General features: G+C 46.4%; 1 protein-coding gene across 3 annotated transcripts in view; it reads left to right on the top strand.

Annotated features, from left to right (window-relative positions):
* Positions 1–14,161: 14,161 nt before the first annotated feature.
* srfbp1 (serum response factor binding protein 1) overlaps positions 14,162–17,214 on the top strand; it is a 277,765-nt gene continuing 274,712 nt past the window's right edge. For 2 of the 3 annotated variants that reach the window (XM_085986827.1, XM_085986819.1), the window contains exon 1: positions 14,202–14,374. In XM_085986827.1, the coding sequence (XP_085842953.1) occupies positions 14,330–14,374 (45 nt within the window). In that variant the 5' untranslated portion in view covers positions 14,202–14,329. Of the gene's footprint in view, positions 14,375–17,214 lie in introns of all 3 variants that reach the window. The other variant, XM_085986811.1, reaches the window with a different exon arrangement.

Genomic DNA, 17,214 nt, shown 5'->3' with positions numbered 1-17,214 from the left:
AGCTAACAACAGAAATTTCTGTTTTCGTCACATCGAACTTTCTATGACGCCTTAGGTTGATGGTCAAGTGTGCTGCATCACAATAAGACCGTCTACCAATAATTTTTAGAATGAGCTACCTCAGCCCATTACTTTATTATTCACTTTACATTGTGGTAAATTTTCATCTTCTTGACATAGAATTTACATCCAGGGAGCTCATATAGGGAATTAGGGTGCACTTACCCCATGATTTTCCATCCATTAATATAAATGATAAAAAAATCACATGGAGGTTGGGGCGTGTATATAAATTTCTAATATGTATTCCTGGCATGATAAGCTCTGTCTCAGGAACACTGAAAGTAAAACTTTAACCAGTTAGATCACCTAGCATTTCATCTGGTCCTTTCTTATGTATCGTTTGTTGTGTATTTCATAGCTCCACACCCATTTGTTGTAGTATTCCATCTCATCAGACATTTCGCACAGTATTCTATCCTATTAGCAGCTTCATTTGTGAGATTATTCATTCGTTTTATCATACAGTGACACTGCTTAATACCGCATTCAATATCTGTATCTCATCAGTTTTATTATTTGTAGCTCATCAGTTTGTTTCTCATAAACCATGCTACATAATGTTTTTCATTGATTTTACTGTATAGCAGGTACTCATGGTCCATTTAATTCACAATATTATTATTTTGTATTGCCTCTCAATCGCAGTCATCTATTTCATATTATCTTTCATTTTGAATCTGGGCATCAGAGGCCTTGAAATTCCTGAGGGCCTGCTCAACCAGCACAAGTGCAGTGCAGAGGAACCCCAGTCTGTCCTAGCTCAAGCCAAGAGATCCCATGCGAAACCTGAACGGAGACTTCTAATTAACTAGAATACTGTTAACAATCACGTTTAGCAAAACAATTATTACTATCTCTCCTATAATATTTCAAAACCTTTCTCAAGTCAGACATGATGCGCGATCTACCCATGCCCATTGAAAGGAGTTCAGGCAGCAGGTAAAATTTGTGCTGCCTGCTACTTTACATGATTGCAGCACATAGCCCAGCACTGAATGGTCTGCTGACAGGCTGTGCACTCAGCAGGGAGTCAAAGTTCATGATATTCGCGTGAAGCTAGCTTTACTTAAGGCTAGCCTGCGCCACTTAAAGGCAGTCTGCACCTCTTAAAGGTGAGCAGCCTTCGGGAGATGAAAAATGTTAAAAGTACTTCAGCACAAACCCATATGACTCAACAGGCCAGGGAATGGGCACCCAGGGTCTTGGATGCAGCACTCAAGGTCTTTGTGCAGGGGGTGAACACTGGAAGTGAGGTCCTCCACCCACAGAGTCCAGGAGACCCTCTAGAAAGAAAGATGTGGGACCAGATCGCCGAGGCAGTCACTCCCAGGACGTGGCTCCAGTGCCCAAAGTTTCATGACCTCAGATGAGTGGTCAAGGTCAGTGAATGCATCTTCAAAAGCCGTCTCCTACCAACTGCACCACTAGCCTCACACAATGCTCAATGCATAACACCCACCCCATCACAAACCTAACAACAATCTCTACCAAACACGAGGCACACCTCACATTCCTAGCTTCACTTCACCCCTTGGAGCAGACTGTGCTGGCCATTCTTGGCAGGGCCATGGCTGAGCCCGTGGTCAGCGGCGGGACTGAAAGAATACAAGATTCCGCTATCCTCATGTTATCCTTCTTACATCCTACTTCCCCCTCATCCCACAATCTCTTCTGATTTACAAGCTGCACATGCTGCAAGCATGCACCTCTTGCTTTCTCCCCTCCCCTCACCACAACCCTACCATTGTGCCTTCCTCATTTCAGACACCCAAGAAATACAGCCTGCCCAGCCAATGGGTCAACAAGAAAAGGGAGAGGAGAGTGAAGAAGAGGAAACACTGTCACTCGATTTCACACTCCCAGCCACCTTAAGGTCATCCTGCAAGGAAATCTGCAGTGTCTCCCATTGACAGTTGGCAGCTTTCCACCAGCCATGCTGAAACCACTGGGACAGCACTGCGTAGGAGCACCGGGCACGAGTGGCCTGCTCTGGCTGCAAGCCACTCGCGCCCGGTGACTAACCACGTGGAGATCCCGCCTCTAAGCTACTCTCTAAAGTCTGCGCAGTGTCAGTATCTGAGCTGGTAACTGTGAGTGTCAGATCGAGTAATAGTGATTCTTCTTCATCCTCAATCTCCTCTTATTATTATTCTTGCAGCACTGGCTGGGCAAGTTGTACTTCTTGGGTCTCTGATATGAGAAAGCGACAAGAGTAGGGTTGTGGCGAGGGAATGTAGGGGGGAAAGAAAGAGGTGCATACTTACACTATGTGCAGCTTGTAAATCAGAAGTGATTGTGCGATGAGGGGGAAGTGAGATGTGAAGAGAATGATAACATATGAGGATACTGGTATCTCGTATTCTTTCAGCCTCGCCGCTGGCCACAGGCTCAGCAATGCCCATCCCAAGAATGGCCAGCACCATCTCCTCCATGGAGGTAAGGTTATGCAGGCGTGCCTGTCACCCACCAGCTAGGTACTGCCGGCGCCGGTTATAAGCCACCTTTTCCTGCAAGAGAAAGGGAAGTGTGTCAGTAAGTGTAGTGCAATGTGTTTGGGTGATGTGCCTGTCATGGTTGAATAGCTGGCAGTATGTGCAAGCTGTGAGATGTGGGTGTGAGGGTGAGGTGAAGCTCTGAATTTGAGGTATGAGTCGTGTTTGGTAGAGATTGTTGGTAGGTGAGTGATGGGGGTGCATTGAGCAGTGTGTGAAGCACGTGGTGCAGTTGGTGGGATATGAATAATATGAATTCACTGACCTTGACCACTCGTGTGAGGTCATTTAACTTCTTCCTGCACTGCATCCACGTCCTCAGGGGCTATACTGCTGGCATTGACCAACGCGGCTATCTGCTCCCATTTCACTTTACACTGTTGCTGAGAGGGCCTCCTGGAAACAGCACCTCTCTCCTCCTATCCACCTCTTGCACCAAGGTCTCTAGTGCTGCATCGGAGAACCTTGGTGCATGCTTTCTTCCCTGTTGTGCCAACATTAATTGCTGTTCACTGTCTGCCCCAGCCAGTTCAATGAGCTGGTGCAGGCAAATTGTACCTCCACTTTAAGAGGTGCAGACTGCCTTTAAGTAGTGCAGGCTAGCTTTAATTGGTGCTAGCCTCCCACGAACTTGGGCTTCCTGCTGAGTGTTCAGCCACTCAGCAGCACGTTCAGCGCTGAGCTGAATGCTACAATCATGGAAATGAGCAGGCAGCATGAAGTTTGCATGCTGCCTGCATTCCTCTGAATGGGCGCGAGTTGATCGCACATCGCGATCCCTGTGCGCGTTTTCGGGGGTAAACCAATTTCTAGCCCTGCGTGTCTCAGTGAGGATTCTTCAAACTGACTGGTTGAAGCTGTAGCTTCACCTGCTCACTGACGCCACAGATGCCCTGTAGAGGGCGCTGCACTGGATCAGATGCCACATCTACATTGAGAAACCAGAGAAAACTTACATACAAACATAGAAACATAGAAGATAGGAGCAGGAGTAGGCCATTCGGCCCCTCGAGCCTGCTCCGCCATTCAATGAGATCATGGTTGATCATCCAAACTCAGTACCCTGTCCCTGCCTTCTCCCCATATCCCTTGATCCCTTTAGCCTTAAGAAATATATCTAACTCCTTCTTGAATATATTTAATGAATTAGCCTCAACTGCCTTCTGTGGTAGAGAATTCCACAGGTTCACCACTCTCTGGGTGAAGAAATTCCTCCTCATATCTGTCCTAAATGGCTTACCCCTTATCCTTAGACAGTGACCCCTGGTTCTGGATTCCCCCGCCATCGGGAACATCCTTTCAGCACCCAGTCTGTCCAGTCCTGTTAGAATTTTATAAGTTTCAATGAGATCACCTCTCATTCATCTAAACTCCAGTGAGCATAAGCCCAATCGACCCAATCTCTCCTCATACGTCATTCCTGCCATCCCAGGTATCAGCCTGGTGAATCTTCGCTGCACTCCCTCCATGGCAAGAACATCCTTCCTCAGATAAGGCGACGAAAACTGCACACAATACTCAAGGTGTGGTCTCACCAAGACCCTGTACAACTGCAGCAAGACATCCTTGTTCCTGTACTCGAATCCTCTCGCTACAAAGGCCAACATACCATTTGCCTTCTTAACTGCCTGCTGCACCTGCATACTTACCTTCAGCGACTGGTGCACAAGGACACCCAGGTCTCGTTGCACTTCCCCTTCTCCCAATCTATTGCCGTTCAGATAATAATCTGCCTTCCTGTTTTGGCCACAAAAGTGGATAACGTCGCATTTATCCACATTATACTACATCTGCCCAATCACCCAACCTGTCCAAATCATACTGGAGTTTCTCGGCATCCTCCTCACAGCACACACGCCCACCCAGCTTTGTGTCATCTGCAAACTTGGAGATATTACATCTAGTTCCCTCGTCTAGATCATTAATATATATTGTGAATAGCTGGGGTCCTAGGGCCGATCCCTGCGGTACCCTACTAGTCACTGCCTGCCACTCGGAAAAGGACCTGTTTATTCCAACTCTTTGCTTCCTGTCTGCCAACCAGTTCTCTATCCAAGTCAGTACCTTGCCCCCAATCCCATGTGCCTTAACTTTACACGCTAATCTCTTATGCGGGACCTTATCGAAAGCCTTCTGAAAGTCCAAATACACCTCATCCACTGGTTCTCCCTTATCTATTCTACCAGTTACATCCTGAAAAAATTCCTGTAGATTAATCAAGCACGGTTTACCTTTTGTAATCCATGTTGACTTTGTCTGATCCGGTCACTGTTTTCCAAGTGCTCTGCTATTACATCTTTTATAATGGACTCTAGCATTTTCCCCACTACCGATGTCAGGCTTGCCTCTATAATTCCCCGTTTTCTCTCTACCACCTTTTTTGAACAGTGGGGTAACATTAGCTACCCTCCAATCCATGGGAACTGTTCCAGAGTCTAAAGAATTTTGGAAGATGACCAGCAATGCATCTACTATTTCTAGGGCCACTTCCTTAAGTACCCTAGGATGTAGATTATCAGGCCCTGGGGATTTATCAGCCTTCAATCCCGTCAATTTCCCTAACACCATTTACCTACAAATACTGATTTCATTCAGTTCCTCCCTCTCATTAGACCCTATGTTCCCTGACATCTCTGGGAGGTTATTTGTGTCCTCCTTTGTGAAGACAGAACCAAAGTATGTATTTAATTGGTCTGCCATTTCTTTGTTCCCCATTATAAATTCCCCTGATTCTGACTGCAAGGGATGTACGCTTGACTTCACCAATCTTTTTCTCTTCACGTATCTATAAAAGCTTTTACAGTCAGTTTTTATGTTCCCTGCAAGCTTTCATACTCTATTTTCCCCCTCTTAATTAATCCCTTTGTCTTCCTTTGCTGAATCCTAAACTGCTCCCAATCCTCAGGTTTACTGCTTTCTGTCTCTTAGCCAATTTTGCGTCCATGAGGGTAAAGTACCTCCTCTTTATTTTTATCCTATCCAATTTCTCTACTACCTCCTCTTTTACAATGACTTTGGAAGCATCATTTTTAATGAAGCCAGATGCAAAGTACTCATTTAATACCTCAGTCATGCCCTCTGCATCCACAAGTAGGTCTCCTTTTAGGTCCCTAATTGGCTCCACTCTTCCTTTGACTACCCTTTTACTGTTTATAAAAGACTTTTGGATTCCCTTTTAAATGATCTGCTAATCTATTCTCATATACACTCTCTTTGCCTCTCTTATTTCCTTTTTCAGTTCTCCTCTGTACTTTCTGTAGGCAGCTTGTTTCTTTACTGAACCTGACATTTATCATAAGCTTGCTTTTTCTGTTTCATTTGAATCACTATATCTTTAATCATCCAGGGTGCTCTAGATTTGGATGCCCTACCTTTCCCCCTCATGGGAATGTGTCTAGTCTGTACCCAAACTATCTCCTTTTTGAAGGCCTCCCATTACTCATTTACTGATTTACCTGCTAATCTTTGATTCCAATCCACCTGGGCCGGATCCCCTTTCAACTCACTGAAATTAGCCCTCTTCCAGTTCAATATTTGCACATTTGATTGTTTCTTGTCCTTTTCCATAACTACTCTAAATCTAATGATATTATGTTCACTATTTCCCAAATGACCCCCTTTCTGCACATGACCCCTTTCCCCATATGATTTGTATGCAAATAAATGTTTTACATGCTGGAGAGAAACCGGGAGGAAGTGTACTCTGTAAGGGTCACAAGGATCCCAAGGACACAGCAGGGTCCCAGAAAGCTGCGGATTGCCCGAGCTAAGAAGGGGGCATTTCCCCAGAAACCTGTTTAAACTGTGTGATTTTGAAATGTGTGTGCGTGGTAATTTCTAGTTTAAGCTGAGGGGAAGGTGGGGGTCTCCCAGTTGGGGAGAGGCCATACGAGAACCTCTACCCAGAGTTGGAAGGGGTCCCCGGACCCCGGAAAGGAGGAATTTTTGGATCCCATGAAAAACATTTTCTTTAAAAAGGCAACACATCATTCTCAACCGACAGAACATTCCAGAAGGAAGGGTGAACTGGGGGCCATTAGCGTCTAAAGGCCCTGGTCACCCCAACCCAAAACACCAGATGCAACACCTCTACAGGGCAAGAGCTCAACCCAAAACAAACCTCACAAAGAGGGAACAGACTGGTCAGAGCCAGGAGCTTCCAAAGCCAAACAAGACAAAGGAAAAGGATTAACGGACAATCTAGTCTACACTTCGCACCTACTCAGACTTTGAGCACCGGACCGGACACAAAGGGACAGCCATCACCGGACCATCATTGGTATCTAAAGACAAAGGACTCTCAAGCCCAGATACAGTATAACTGGGGTGAGAATCTCACAGACAGCATGTGCGTGTGGAGGCAGAGTCGAAGGAACGCCCGACGAGAAGGAAGGAAGAAGAAGCCCGCGGACCACGGAGGCATCGGAACCAGAGACCGGAGAGCGAGGGAGGAGAAAAGCGCGCTGTTCCGGACCGAAAGCGTTTTCAAAACCGTACGGAAGGGGACTGTGAGTATGAGCTTTCCTCAATGAGGATCACCCCACTTAGTGATAGGAGGATGGGAGGCTTGTGGTAATAGGAATAGGGTTTAAGGTCATTTTAGTTCGGTTTCACCCTATGTTTTCCCTTCCCAGAACGATTGGTTAAGTTTAAAGTTCTATGTTTAAGGTGCTGTTTTAAGAACTTGCTCAGGTTTAAAGACATCAAGGAACTTTCAGTGGGAAGTGCTGTGTGGAGTTCGGTACTGAGATTATTGCCTTGCTTGTGTTTCACGTGTCCAAATAAAGTGAGTTGTATCTTTTATCCGGTGTCTGCTTCTGGTTACTGCAATTTGAATCTGTCACAAATATCCAAGCTGTAATTCGCGTTGTAGAACAGTAGTGGGGGAAGTGGGATTCAAAACCTCACGCCAGTAATTTGGGGGATGAGCTGCAATTGGGAATGAGCAGTTAGATTAAGTGGGACAGGCTGAAACTCTGCCTGGGGTTGTATCTGGTATAAACAACCAAGAAGCACTTACTCAGAGAAATTCTCTGAGGACTGTGATTTGCTATAAACAGTCAAAAGCCCCAAACTCCTCAGGGACTGTACATCAGCCTGAGGTACCCAGGACTACCTGGGTGTAAGATAACCCCCCTTACAACTCTTCTGGTTAACACAATAAAACTGTAACTTAACTTAAAACTGTTGTGTATGTACCTTTAAGAGAGAACTGATGTTATACTGCAGTGACCACACCTGTCTATAAAGCCATAGCAGGCTTCTGTACTTCAGTTTAAGCTTACCCTCTGTTCAGTAAATACCTGTTATTATTGTTCTCCTGCAGTCCGTGTATTATTGACTAACTGGGGGAGCCCGGCTTTGCCAGGGCTGTTTTGGGCCGGGCGGTTTAAATCGAGTCCGAGGCTTTGGGGCCTGTCTGTCTGTCCCTGTGTGAATCTGCTGCCGGGCAACATTTTAAATCGAGCCCCAGGCTTTGGGGCCTGTCTGTCTGTCCCTGTGTGAATCTGCTGCCGGGCAACATTTCTACCTTTTAATAGCTTCAAAGATGAAAGTGAAAGTACTTATAAAACGTTTTTGGTAAATGTGATGTTATTTTTAAAAGAGATACTAACTTTTTCGAAGCTGGATTAGCAGATTTTGAGCTGGAAGTAAATGGGGTTGTTAGCTTGAGGCAATGGCTGCCAGATCCCTGAGATGAAAACGATTAGTCCCGCCCACAGACGCAGCGATTGGCCAACCATCAGGCAACTGAACTGTAGGATTGGTCAATCGTGATGGCACAGGATTGGTCGACCTTGACGTCAGTCAATCAATGCTAATTAGCAGATAATGAGTTTAATTTTGAAGGTTTTTTGCATAACGCGCGAACAATTTTAGTCCGGCCGAAAAGTAAATACGCATATGACGGTTCTGGAATCGTAAGCTTTCTTTCGATGTGCCATACGTGTAGGTACGCTCCATAACTTTCGAGTTTATTCAATACAGACAGACGGAATGACAGACAGACAGACAGAAGTATCCTTTTATATATATAGATACTCGGACACTACACTGGCGACGAGCTGGTTCGAACTCACCTGCAGTACTGCATCACCTCACGGGGATCTTTCCCTGAAAAGAAGCTTCTTGGAGGTCGAAGTCAGAGCAACGGGCGTCGACCGCGGGCAACCGCCCAGGGATCTATCGGAGTTCGGAGAATTGCAGGGGAGGCTATGGAGAGCTGGGCTTGGCTCCCCAGTCGAGGTGTTCCAGCAAATCGTGCTGGTAGCAGGTAGTGCGCTGACCCTTCCGGACTGCGGCGGGCTTGAGCTCGATCGAGCGGCTCGGCAAAGGGGCCGTGCAGCGTCATCGGGAGGAAAAGAGAGAGAGGGTGGAGCGCACAGGGCGCGGTCGGTGCTCAAGAACCAGGCAGCATAGAGAAAATAAAACGAGGGGAAGGAAAACTGAGATGTGCCGAAACCGCGGGTCGCCGCCATTGCCCTGCAGAACGCTAGGAGCAGTGTGGCAGCAAGGGGAAGAAGGAAAAGCGCGGGAGGCGCCATTTTATTCCATTGGGGAAGAAGGAAAAGCGTGGGAGGCACCATTTTAATCCATTGGGGAAGAAGAAAAAGCGTGGGAGGCGCCATTTTAAACCACCCAAGATGCCGAAGAGTGGCAGTATCACTGCTTTCGACAACGAGGTAGAAGACTGGACCACGTATGTGGAAAGAATTGAAGTGTACTGCAAGGCAAATGAGGTGGCCGATGGAAAGAAGGCGGCGGTATTATTAAATCTGATGGGCGCGAGAACGTACGGCCTATTGCGGAATTTAATTACCCCAGCTAAACCAATGGAGAAAAGTTTTGAAGAGATTGTTAATATCTTACAGGAACACCTAAACCCTACACCGCTGCTGATAGCAGAAAGATTCAAGTTCCATAAAAGAAACCAGCACAAGGATGAGAGCAATGCTGACTATCTTACGGAACTACGCAAGTTATCGAAGCACTGCCAGTTCGGAGCAGGACTGGCAGACACCTTAAGGGATAAGTTTGTCTGCGGGCTCCAGAGTGAAGGAACCCAGAAATGACTACTTTCGGAAAAGGACCTGACGTTAGAACAGGCTTTCAGCGTGGCAGTATCCTACGAAGCAGCAGCACGGGGAGGTGCGGAAATACAACAGAAACCACAAGAATACAGCGCTAACGAAATGGCATATGGAGCAGAAAAGTGCTATCGCTGCGGCAGAACAACCCATGATCAGAAGGACTGCTGGTTTAAGGACAAAGTATGCAGGCAATGTGGGAAAATGGGACACATAGCAAGAGTCTGCAGGTCGGGAAAGAAAACCAACACTAAAAGAACTACTAAGGAAAAGTACAAGAAAGTAAAAAAAATGACAGACAGTAGTTCGGAAGGTCAGGAGAGTGATAATGACTCCGGGAGCAGGAGACTAAGTTGTCTAAGGTTACACAACGTGATCGCAAAGGAGGATCACCGAACCATTTGGGTCACCCTCATGATAGCAGGGTCCCAAGTAAAGATGGAATTGGACACAGGATCAGCCCTAACTGTCATGAATCGACGAGACTATGAGCGGCTATTCTCACACATACCCTTGAAGGGCACGTCCATTGTATTGAAGACATACACGGGGCAAAAAGTTTACCCCAGAGGAAAAATAAGGGTGCCAGTTAAATACAACGGCAAGGAAACACAGAAACTGTATCTATATATACTACAAGATGGAGGACCACCATTATTGGGACACGAATGGATCCGAAAAATACAATTGGATTGGCATTCCATTCAGGCGCTAACTGTGACTGACAAAAAGGATGATGACGTCACACCTGGATGACTGTCAAAAATTCTAACTGACGCGAAAGAGGTGTTCCAACAAGGACTTGGGACTCTAAAAGGAGTAACGGCAATGATAAAAATCGAAGATAACGCAAACCCAAAATTTTTTAAGGCCAGACCGGTACCGTACGCGATCCGCCCAGCCATTGAAGCAGAGCTGGAGAGTCTGGAGCATTCGGGTGTGCTGTCCAAGGTGGACTGGAGCAAGTGGGCCACACCCATTGTTCCTGTAATGAAGAAATCATTGAGCAACACGCCTGGGGAGCCGAAGAAGGTTCGCATCTGTGGGGGCTTCAAGGTAACTGTGAACCCAGTCCTGCACACAGTAGAATATCCACTTCCACGGATAGAAGATATTTTTGCCTCACTATCTGGAGGGAAACGCTTTACGAAGATTGATCTGGCCCAAGCGTATCTACAAATGGAGGTGGAAGAAGCATCTAGGAAATGCCTCACAATAAACACTCACAAAGGTCTTTACCAGTACAACCGACTGGTATTCGGGGTAGCAACAACCCCGGCTATTTGGCAGAGGGCGATGGAACAAGTCCTGCAAGGGATCCCGGGGACCCAGTGTTATTTGGACGACATCCTGGTTACGGGCGAAAATGAAAATGAACACCTTGCCAACCTGGAGCAGGTGCTCACTAGATTACAAGAATATGGGCTACGAGCCAACCGCCCCAAATGCGAGTTCTTCAGGAGACAAATCTCGTATTGTGGCCACATGATTGATGAGGAAGGGTTGCATAAGTCCCCAGACAAGATTGAGGCTGTAGTCAAGGCTCCAGCACCGGAAAATGTGTCGCAACTGAGGTCGTTTCTCGGGTTAGTGAACTACTACCATAAGTTCTTGCTGAATTTATCTACAATTCTGCACCCACTGAACGCCCTGCTGCAAACTGGAGTAACATGGAAATGGAGTGATGAGTGTAAGCGTGCCTTTCAGAAGTGTAAATGCCTAATCAGAAGTATTGGCCCACTACAATCCAACATTACCGATTCGGTTGGCATGTGATGCATCTCCCTACGGCATTGGAGCGGTGCTGTCACACAAATTCCTTGATGGTTCAGAGAGGCCAATAGCCTTTGCGTCGCGCTCGTTAACCTCAGCCGAGTGTAACTACGCCCAGATTGACAGGGAGGCCCTCAGCCTGGTGTGGGGGGTGAAGAAGTTCAATCACTATCTGCACGGGCAGAAATTCACCCTACTGACTGACCATCAGCCCCTGGTCTCCATTTTTAACCCAAAGAAGGGCATACCGGTGATGACGGCGCAACGGCTGCAAAGATGGTCACTTTTTCTAGGGGCACATCAGTACAACATAGAGTACAAGGGTACGAAACAGCATGGAAATGCTGATGGGCTGTCGCGCCTACCGTTGCCTACGGTGGAGGAAGCACCTGCAGTGGACCCTGTTGAGATATTCCATTCGACCATAGTCGAATGTCTACCTGTTACAAACTCAAGTATAGAGAAGGAAACCCGAAATGACCCGACACTTTCTCGGGTCTATGATTTGACGGTGAAGGGATGGCCCGCACATGGCGACTCACTGTTGCCAGCATTCTCGCCAAGGAGAGAACAGCTGTCAGTGTGCTGGGGGACCTTGATGTGTGGATTCCGAGCGGTAATTCCACCCAAGTTGAGAGATAGAGTGCTCAATGAGCTTCATGAGGGTCATCTGGGAGGGGTAAAAATGAAGAGCCTAGCCAGGGCGTTTGTGTGGTGGCCGGGAATCGATAAAGAAATCGAGGATATGACCAAGAGATGCACAGGATGCCAGAAGGTCCAAAACGCTCCACCACAGGCCCCGCTACACCCATGGGAGTGGCCCTCATCTCCATGGCAATGGGTACACATTGATTTTGCTGGTCCATTTATGGACTCAATATTTCTAATCGCTGTGGATGCCCACTCGAAATGGCCAGAGGTCATCAAAATGTCCTCCGCCACCACGGAGAAAACTATAGCAGTCCTACGGACCATCTTCACCAGGAATGGCTTGCCAGAACAGATTTGCTCCGACAATGGGCCACAGTTTGTGTCCGAGGATTTCCGGAGGTTTCTGAGGAATAATGGGGTGAAACATTACACATCTGCCCCATATCATCCAGCCACAAATGGATTGGCTGAGAGGTTTGTTCAGATGTTTAAAAAGGCAATAAAGGCGATGTATAACGACGACATACCACTACAACACAAGGTGGATAATTTCTTGTTTGCTTACCGGAATGCGACACATGCAGTCACCAACCAAGCTCCAGCCATAATGTTCTTCAACCGAAGGCTAAGGTGTCGCCTGGATTTGCTCAAACCAAACATAAGACGAGATGTTGAGGATAAGCAATTCCAGCACATCAATGAGAAGCCAACCAGGAGCTTCAAGATAGGGCAACCAGTCTTGGCCCACGACTACCGAACAGAAAAATGGCAGCCAGGAACGATATGCACACAGCAGGGACCACTAATGTACACAGTGGACGTTGGAGAGAGCATCGTGAGACGCCATGCTGACCAAATTCTAGAGTCACAGGAACAAGCCAAACCCATACCACGAGCATGTGCACCTGGTAATGAACCCGAAGTACAGATTGCGTCTACCTCAGAATCAGTGGTATTGGAAGCTGACGAACCAACCAATGACAATGAGCCAGAATCGACTCCGCCGCAAGAACAGGATACTCGAGAAAGGCGCTATCCAGTCAGGATCAGGAAGCCTCCTCAAAGACTGAACTTATAAATGATTATTTCAGTTGATGTATATAGTACAGAGAAAATTGTAATTGTAATTAGTTATTATTTAGTTGTTAAATGAATGTTATGTACTGTTTATCTAAAAGGGGAGGAATTGTTGTGTATGTACCTTTAAGAGAGAACTGATGTTATACTGCAGTACCGGCAGTGACCACACCTGTATATAAAGCCATAGCAGGCTTCTGTACTTCAGTTTAAGCGTACCCTCTGTTCAGTAAATACCTGTTATTATTGTTCTCCTGCAGTCCGTGTATTATTGATACTCGGACACTACAAAAACATTAAATGAAACTTAACAAATTAAATTAAAATTGTATTCCCAGCTGTGATAGAAATATAGGAGATAGGAGCAGGAGTAGGCCATTCGAGCCTGCTCCGCCATTCAACAAGATCATGGCTGATCATCCAAACCCTAGCACCCGGTCCCTACACCGACAGCCATCCCACACAAGCCCTATCCCCGTAACCCCACGTATTTAATCCTCCCCTAACACTAAGGGCCAGTTTTTGTCATGGCCAATCAACCTAACCTGCACATCTTTGGACTGTGGGAGGAAACCGGAGCACCCGGAGAAAACCCACGCAAACACGGGGAGAATGTGCAAACTCCACACAGTCACCCGAGGCCGGTTTTGAACCCGGGTCCCTGTCGCTGTGAGGCAACAGTGCTAACCACTATGCCACCGTGCTGCCCTTGATGCACTCCAGTCCCTGCTGTTCCCACCGGTCGCGGAAGACCTCGAGCGTTCTGGCAGACACCACGTGCTCCATCCCCAGGGCCACCCAGGCGCGAACGTGGCCGTGGAAGAGAGGCCGGCGGGGAGGAAGTGTAACGCAAATGGAAAAAATTACAGTATGTATCCTTATCTTTGACGTTACTTCTAATTCGAATGATTAAAAGTTAAATATTTTAAAACCATAGGTTAATTCTGTTTTATCTGTTGTTAAAAGTATTCTCTCCCCTTATTCTAAAGTCGATTATTTTGACAGTGCAGGAAACGCAAGTAAAGCAGTACGGTTCTTATTGACCCTATTGAGTTGCCGTCGGCGTGGAAATTGGAACCGGAACGGGAGCATTTTCAGAGTAGCAGCGCGAGTTCCGGGCTGCGTTCTGATCAGCAGCGCGAGTTCCGGGCTGCGTTCTGATCAACAGCGCGAGCTCCGGGCAGCATGGCGGCGGCGGCGGCGCCGGTGCCGGTGAACGTCAACAATGAGGTGAGTGCACGGGCCGTGCTGTTAAATTCGCGGAGAGCGCTCACCTGGTTATGGATATTTTATATTTACCATGTTGGGCGGCAGCGGATGATTAGATTATTTTGAAGCCCCATTTTTTTAACCAGATTTAAGCGCTTCTGGATCTGTTCGCATTGCTACCTGCCCTCATTTTGCATCCGATACGAGGGCAGAAACGCAGGGATTAACGGCTAATAAGGCCCACGAGAAAGTGTGGCTTCGTTGTCGTCAAAGAAGTTGGCACATTTATATTGCCAACTGCAGCCAACGGAAGAACCGCATGTTTGCTTTGATCTCTTTTTTATACCGTAAAATACCTTAAAACTCACCAGTATTTAACTGGTGGTAACCATAAACTTCCTGACTTGAGTGATATATCCTATGGTTAAATAAAATATTTTCACTTACCATCCATTTTGTGCACGTAAGAAATAGGAGCAGGAATACGCCATTCGGCCCATCGAGCTTCTGCCATTCAATAAGATTATGGTTGATCATCTACCTCAACTCCACTTTCCAACTCTATCTCCATATTCTTTGATTCCCTTAGTGCCCAAAAATCTATCTCTCTCTTGAATATACTCAAGGACTGAGCATCTACAGCTGTCTGGGGTAGAACATTCCAAAGATTGAGTACAATGAATAAGTTCAGTCATCCTTTCTAGCTGCACACTTCAAAAAACAACAAATAAGATTTATTTTTCTAAGGATGAAACACAATAATTATGAAACTTTTTTCAAATAAACACCTTGTTTTGGGATATTTTGGTTTGGTTTTGAATAGGAAGTTGTATTAAGGAGGCTGGATGCAGCATGGCACTCTTTCCTCTCTCCCACCCATTAAAAATTGTGTGAATGTAATTCTGTTGATAAGGGCTTGTATTATTTCTCCTGTGCTCCAGCTGTTAATTAATGTGGACAGATGCATTTGCATTGAGAAAAATAACAATGAAAAAAAGTTGCATTTATATACTGTAGCACTTTCACATTCTCAGGGCGTCGCAAAGCATTTCACAGCCAATGAGATACTTCTGAATTCTAGTCATTGTTGTAATGTAGGGAAAAGTGGTGACAAATTTGTGCACAAAGTTCCACAAACTACAGTAGATAAAAGACCAGATCTGTTTTAGCTCTGCTTGAGGGATGGATATTGACCCGGACACCAGGAGGGCACATCTGCTTTCTTCAAATGGTGCTGTGGGATTTTTGTACAGCCACCTGAGAGGGTCTCATCCGAAGGACTGTCTCCAACAGTGCAGCATTCCCTCAGTACTGCACTGAAATGTCAGCCTAGATTATGTGCTAAACTCTGTGGAGTGTGGCTTGAACCCATGATCTTCTGGTTCCATTCTTCTCTATCCAATCGTGGCCAGAGAATCACTTGCAATGACTTCTCTTCCAGCTCCTGTACCGTTACCTCTGGAGTCCCCCAAGGATCTGTCCTTGGCCCCCCTCCTATTTCTCATCTACATGATGCTCCTTGGCAACATAATCCGAAAACACAGTGTCAGGTTCCACGTGCACGCTGACGACACCCAGCTCTACCTCACCACCAGCTCTCTCGACCCCTCCAGTGTCCCTGATTTGTCACGCTGCTTGTCCGACATCCAGTACATCCAAGAGCAGAAATTTCCTCCAACTAAATATTGGGAAGACCGAAGCCATTGCCTTTGGTCCCCGTCACAAACTCTGTTCCCTAGGCACTGAATCCATCCCTCTCCCTGGCAACTGCCTGAGGCTGAACTAAGACCATGTGCAACCTTGGTGTCATATTTAACCCCAAGATGAGCTTCCGACCACATATCCACGCCATCACTAAGACTTCCACCTCTGTAACATCGCCCGACTCCATCCCTGCCTCAGCTCATCTGCTGGTGAAACCCTCATCCATGCCTTTTGGTACCTTTAGATTTTACTATTTCAGTGCTCTCCTGGCCGGCCTCCCATCTTCCACCCTACATAAACTTGAGCTCATCCAAAGCTCTGTTGCCCATATCCTAAATCGTACCAAGTCCCGTTCACCCTGTGCCCGCTGACCTATATTGGCTCCCGGTCCGGCAATGCCTCCAATTTTAAAATTTTCAATCTTATTTTCAAATCCCTCTATGGCCTCACCCCTCCCTAACTCTATAATCTCCTCCAGCCCTACATCCCTCTGAGATATCTGCGCTCCTCCAATTCTGACCTCTTGTGCATCCCTGATATTAATTGCTGCACCTTTGGCAACTGTGCCTTCAGCTCCTAGGCCCTAAGCTCTGGAATTCCCTCCCTAAACCTCTCCACCTCTTCTCCTCTAAGGTGCTCCTTAAAACCTACCTTTTTGACCAAGCTTTTGGTCATCTGTCCTAATATCTCTATGTGGCTTGGTGTCAAATTTTGTTTGATAACGCTCTTGAGAAGCACCTTGGGATATGTTACTAGGTTAAAGGCGCTATATGATTACAAGTTGTTCTGACTCGAGGTGAGCCTGGTACCACTGAGCCAAGGCTGGCACTTCAGGGTGACCAGTAACCTTATGAGCTACAAAATCTAGACTATTACCAGTTTTTGCATAGAAATATAAATTAATTTAAAAGTTACATTTTAATGATACAGTGTGAAAAATATTACATATTTCAAATAATATGTTGAACTTGTTCACCTAAATAAACCACTCGTGAATTGGGCCTATGTAAACCCCTTGGTGTTCAGGCTTTCTGTGGTCGCACATGACTGTAGTTTTATTTCTTGGTGGACCTCTTGAGGTTTGCTACATATCTTGTGTTTTGTAAATGGTAAAAACAAACCAGAAAGTTGAAATATAAAGAAACTGGAAGTACTGG

Source organism: Somniosus microcephalus, chromosome 1 (assembly GCF_052327205.1).
Source record: "Somniosus microcephalus isolate GS21.2 chromosome 1, FLI_Smic_1.0, whole genome shotgun sequence".
In the NCBI taxonomy this organism is placed as follows: Eukaryota; Metazoa; Chordata; class Chondrichthyes; order Squaliformes; family Somniosidae; genus Somniosus; species Somniosus microcephalus.
This window is presented reverse-complemented; position numbering and strand designations above follow the sequence as displayed.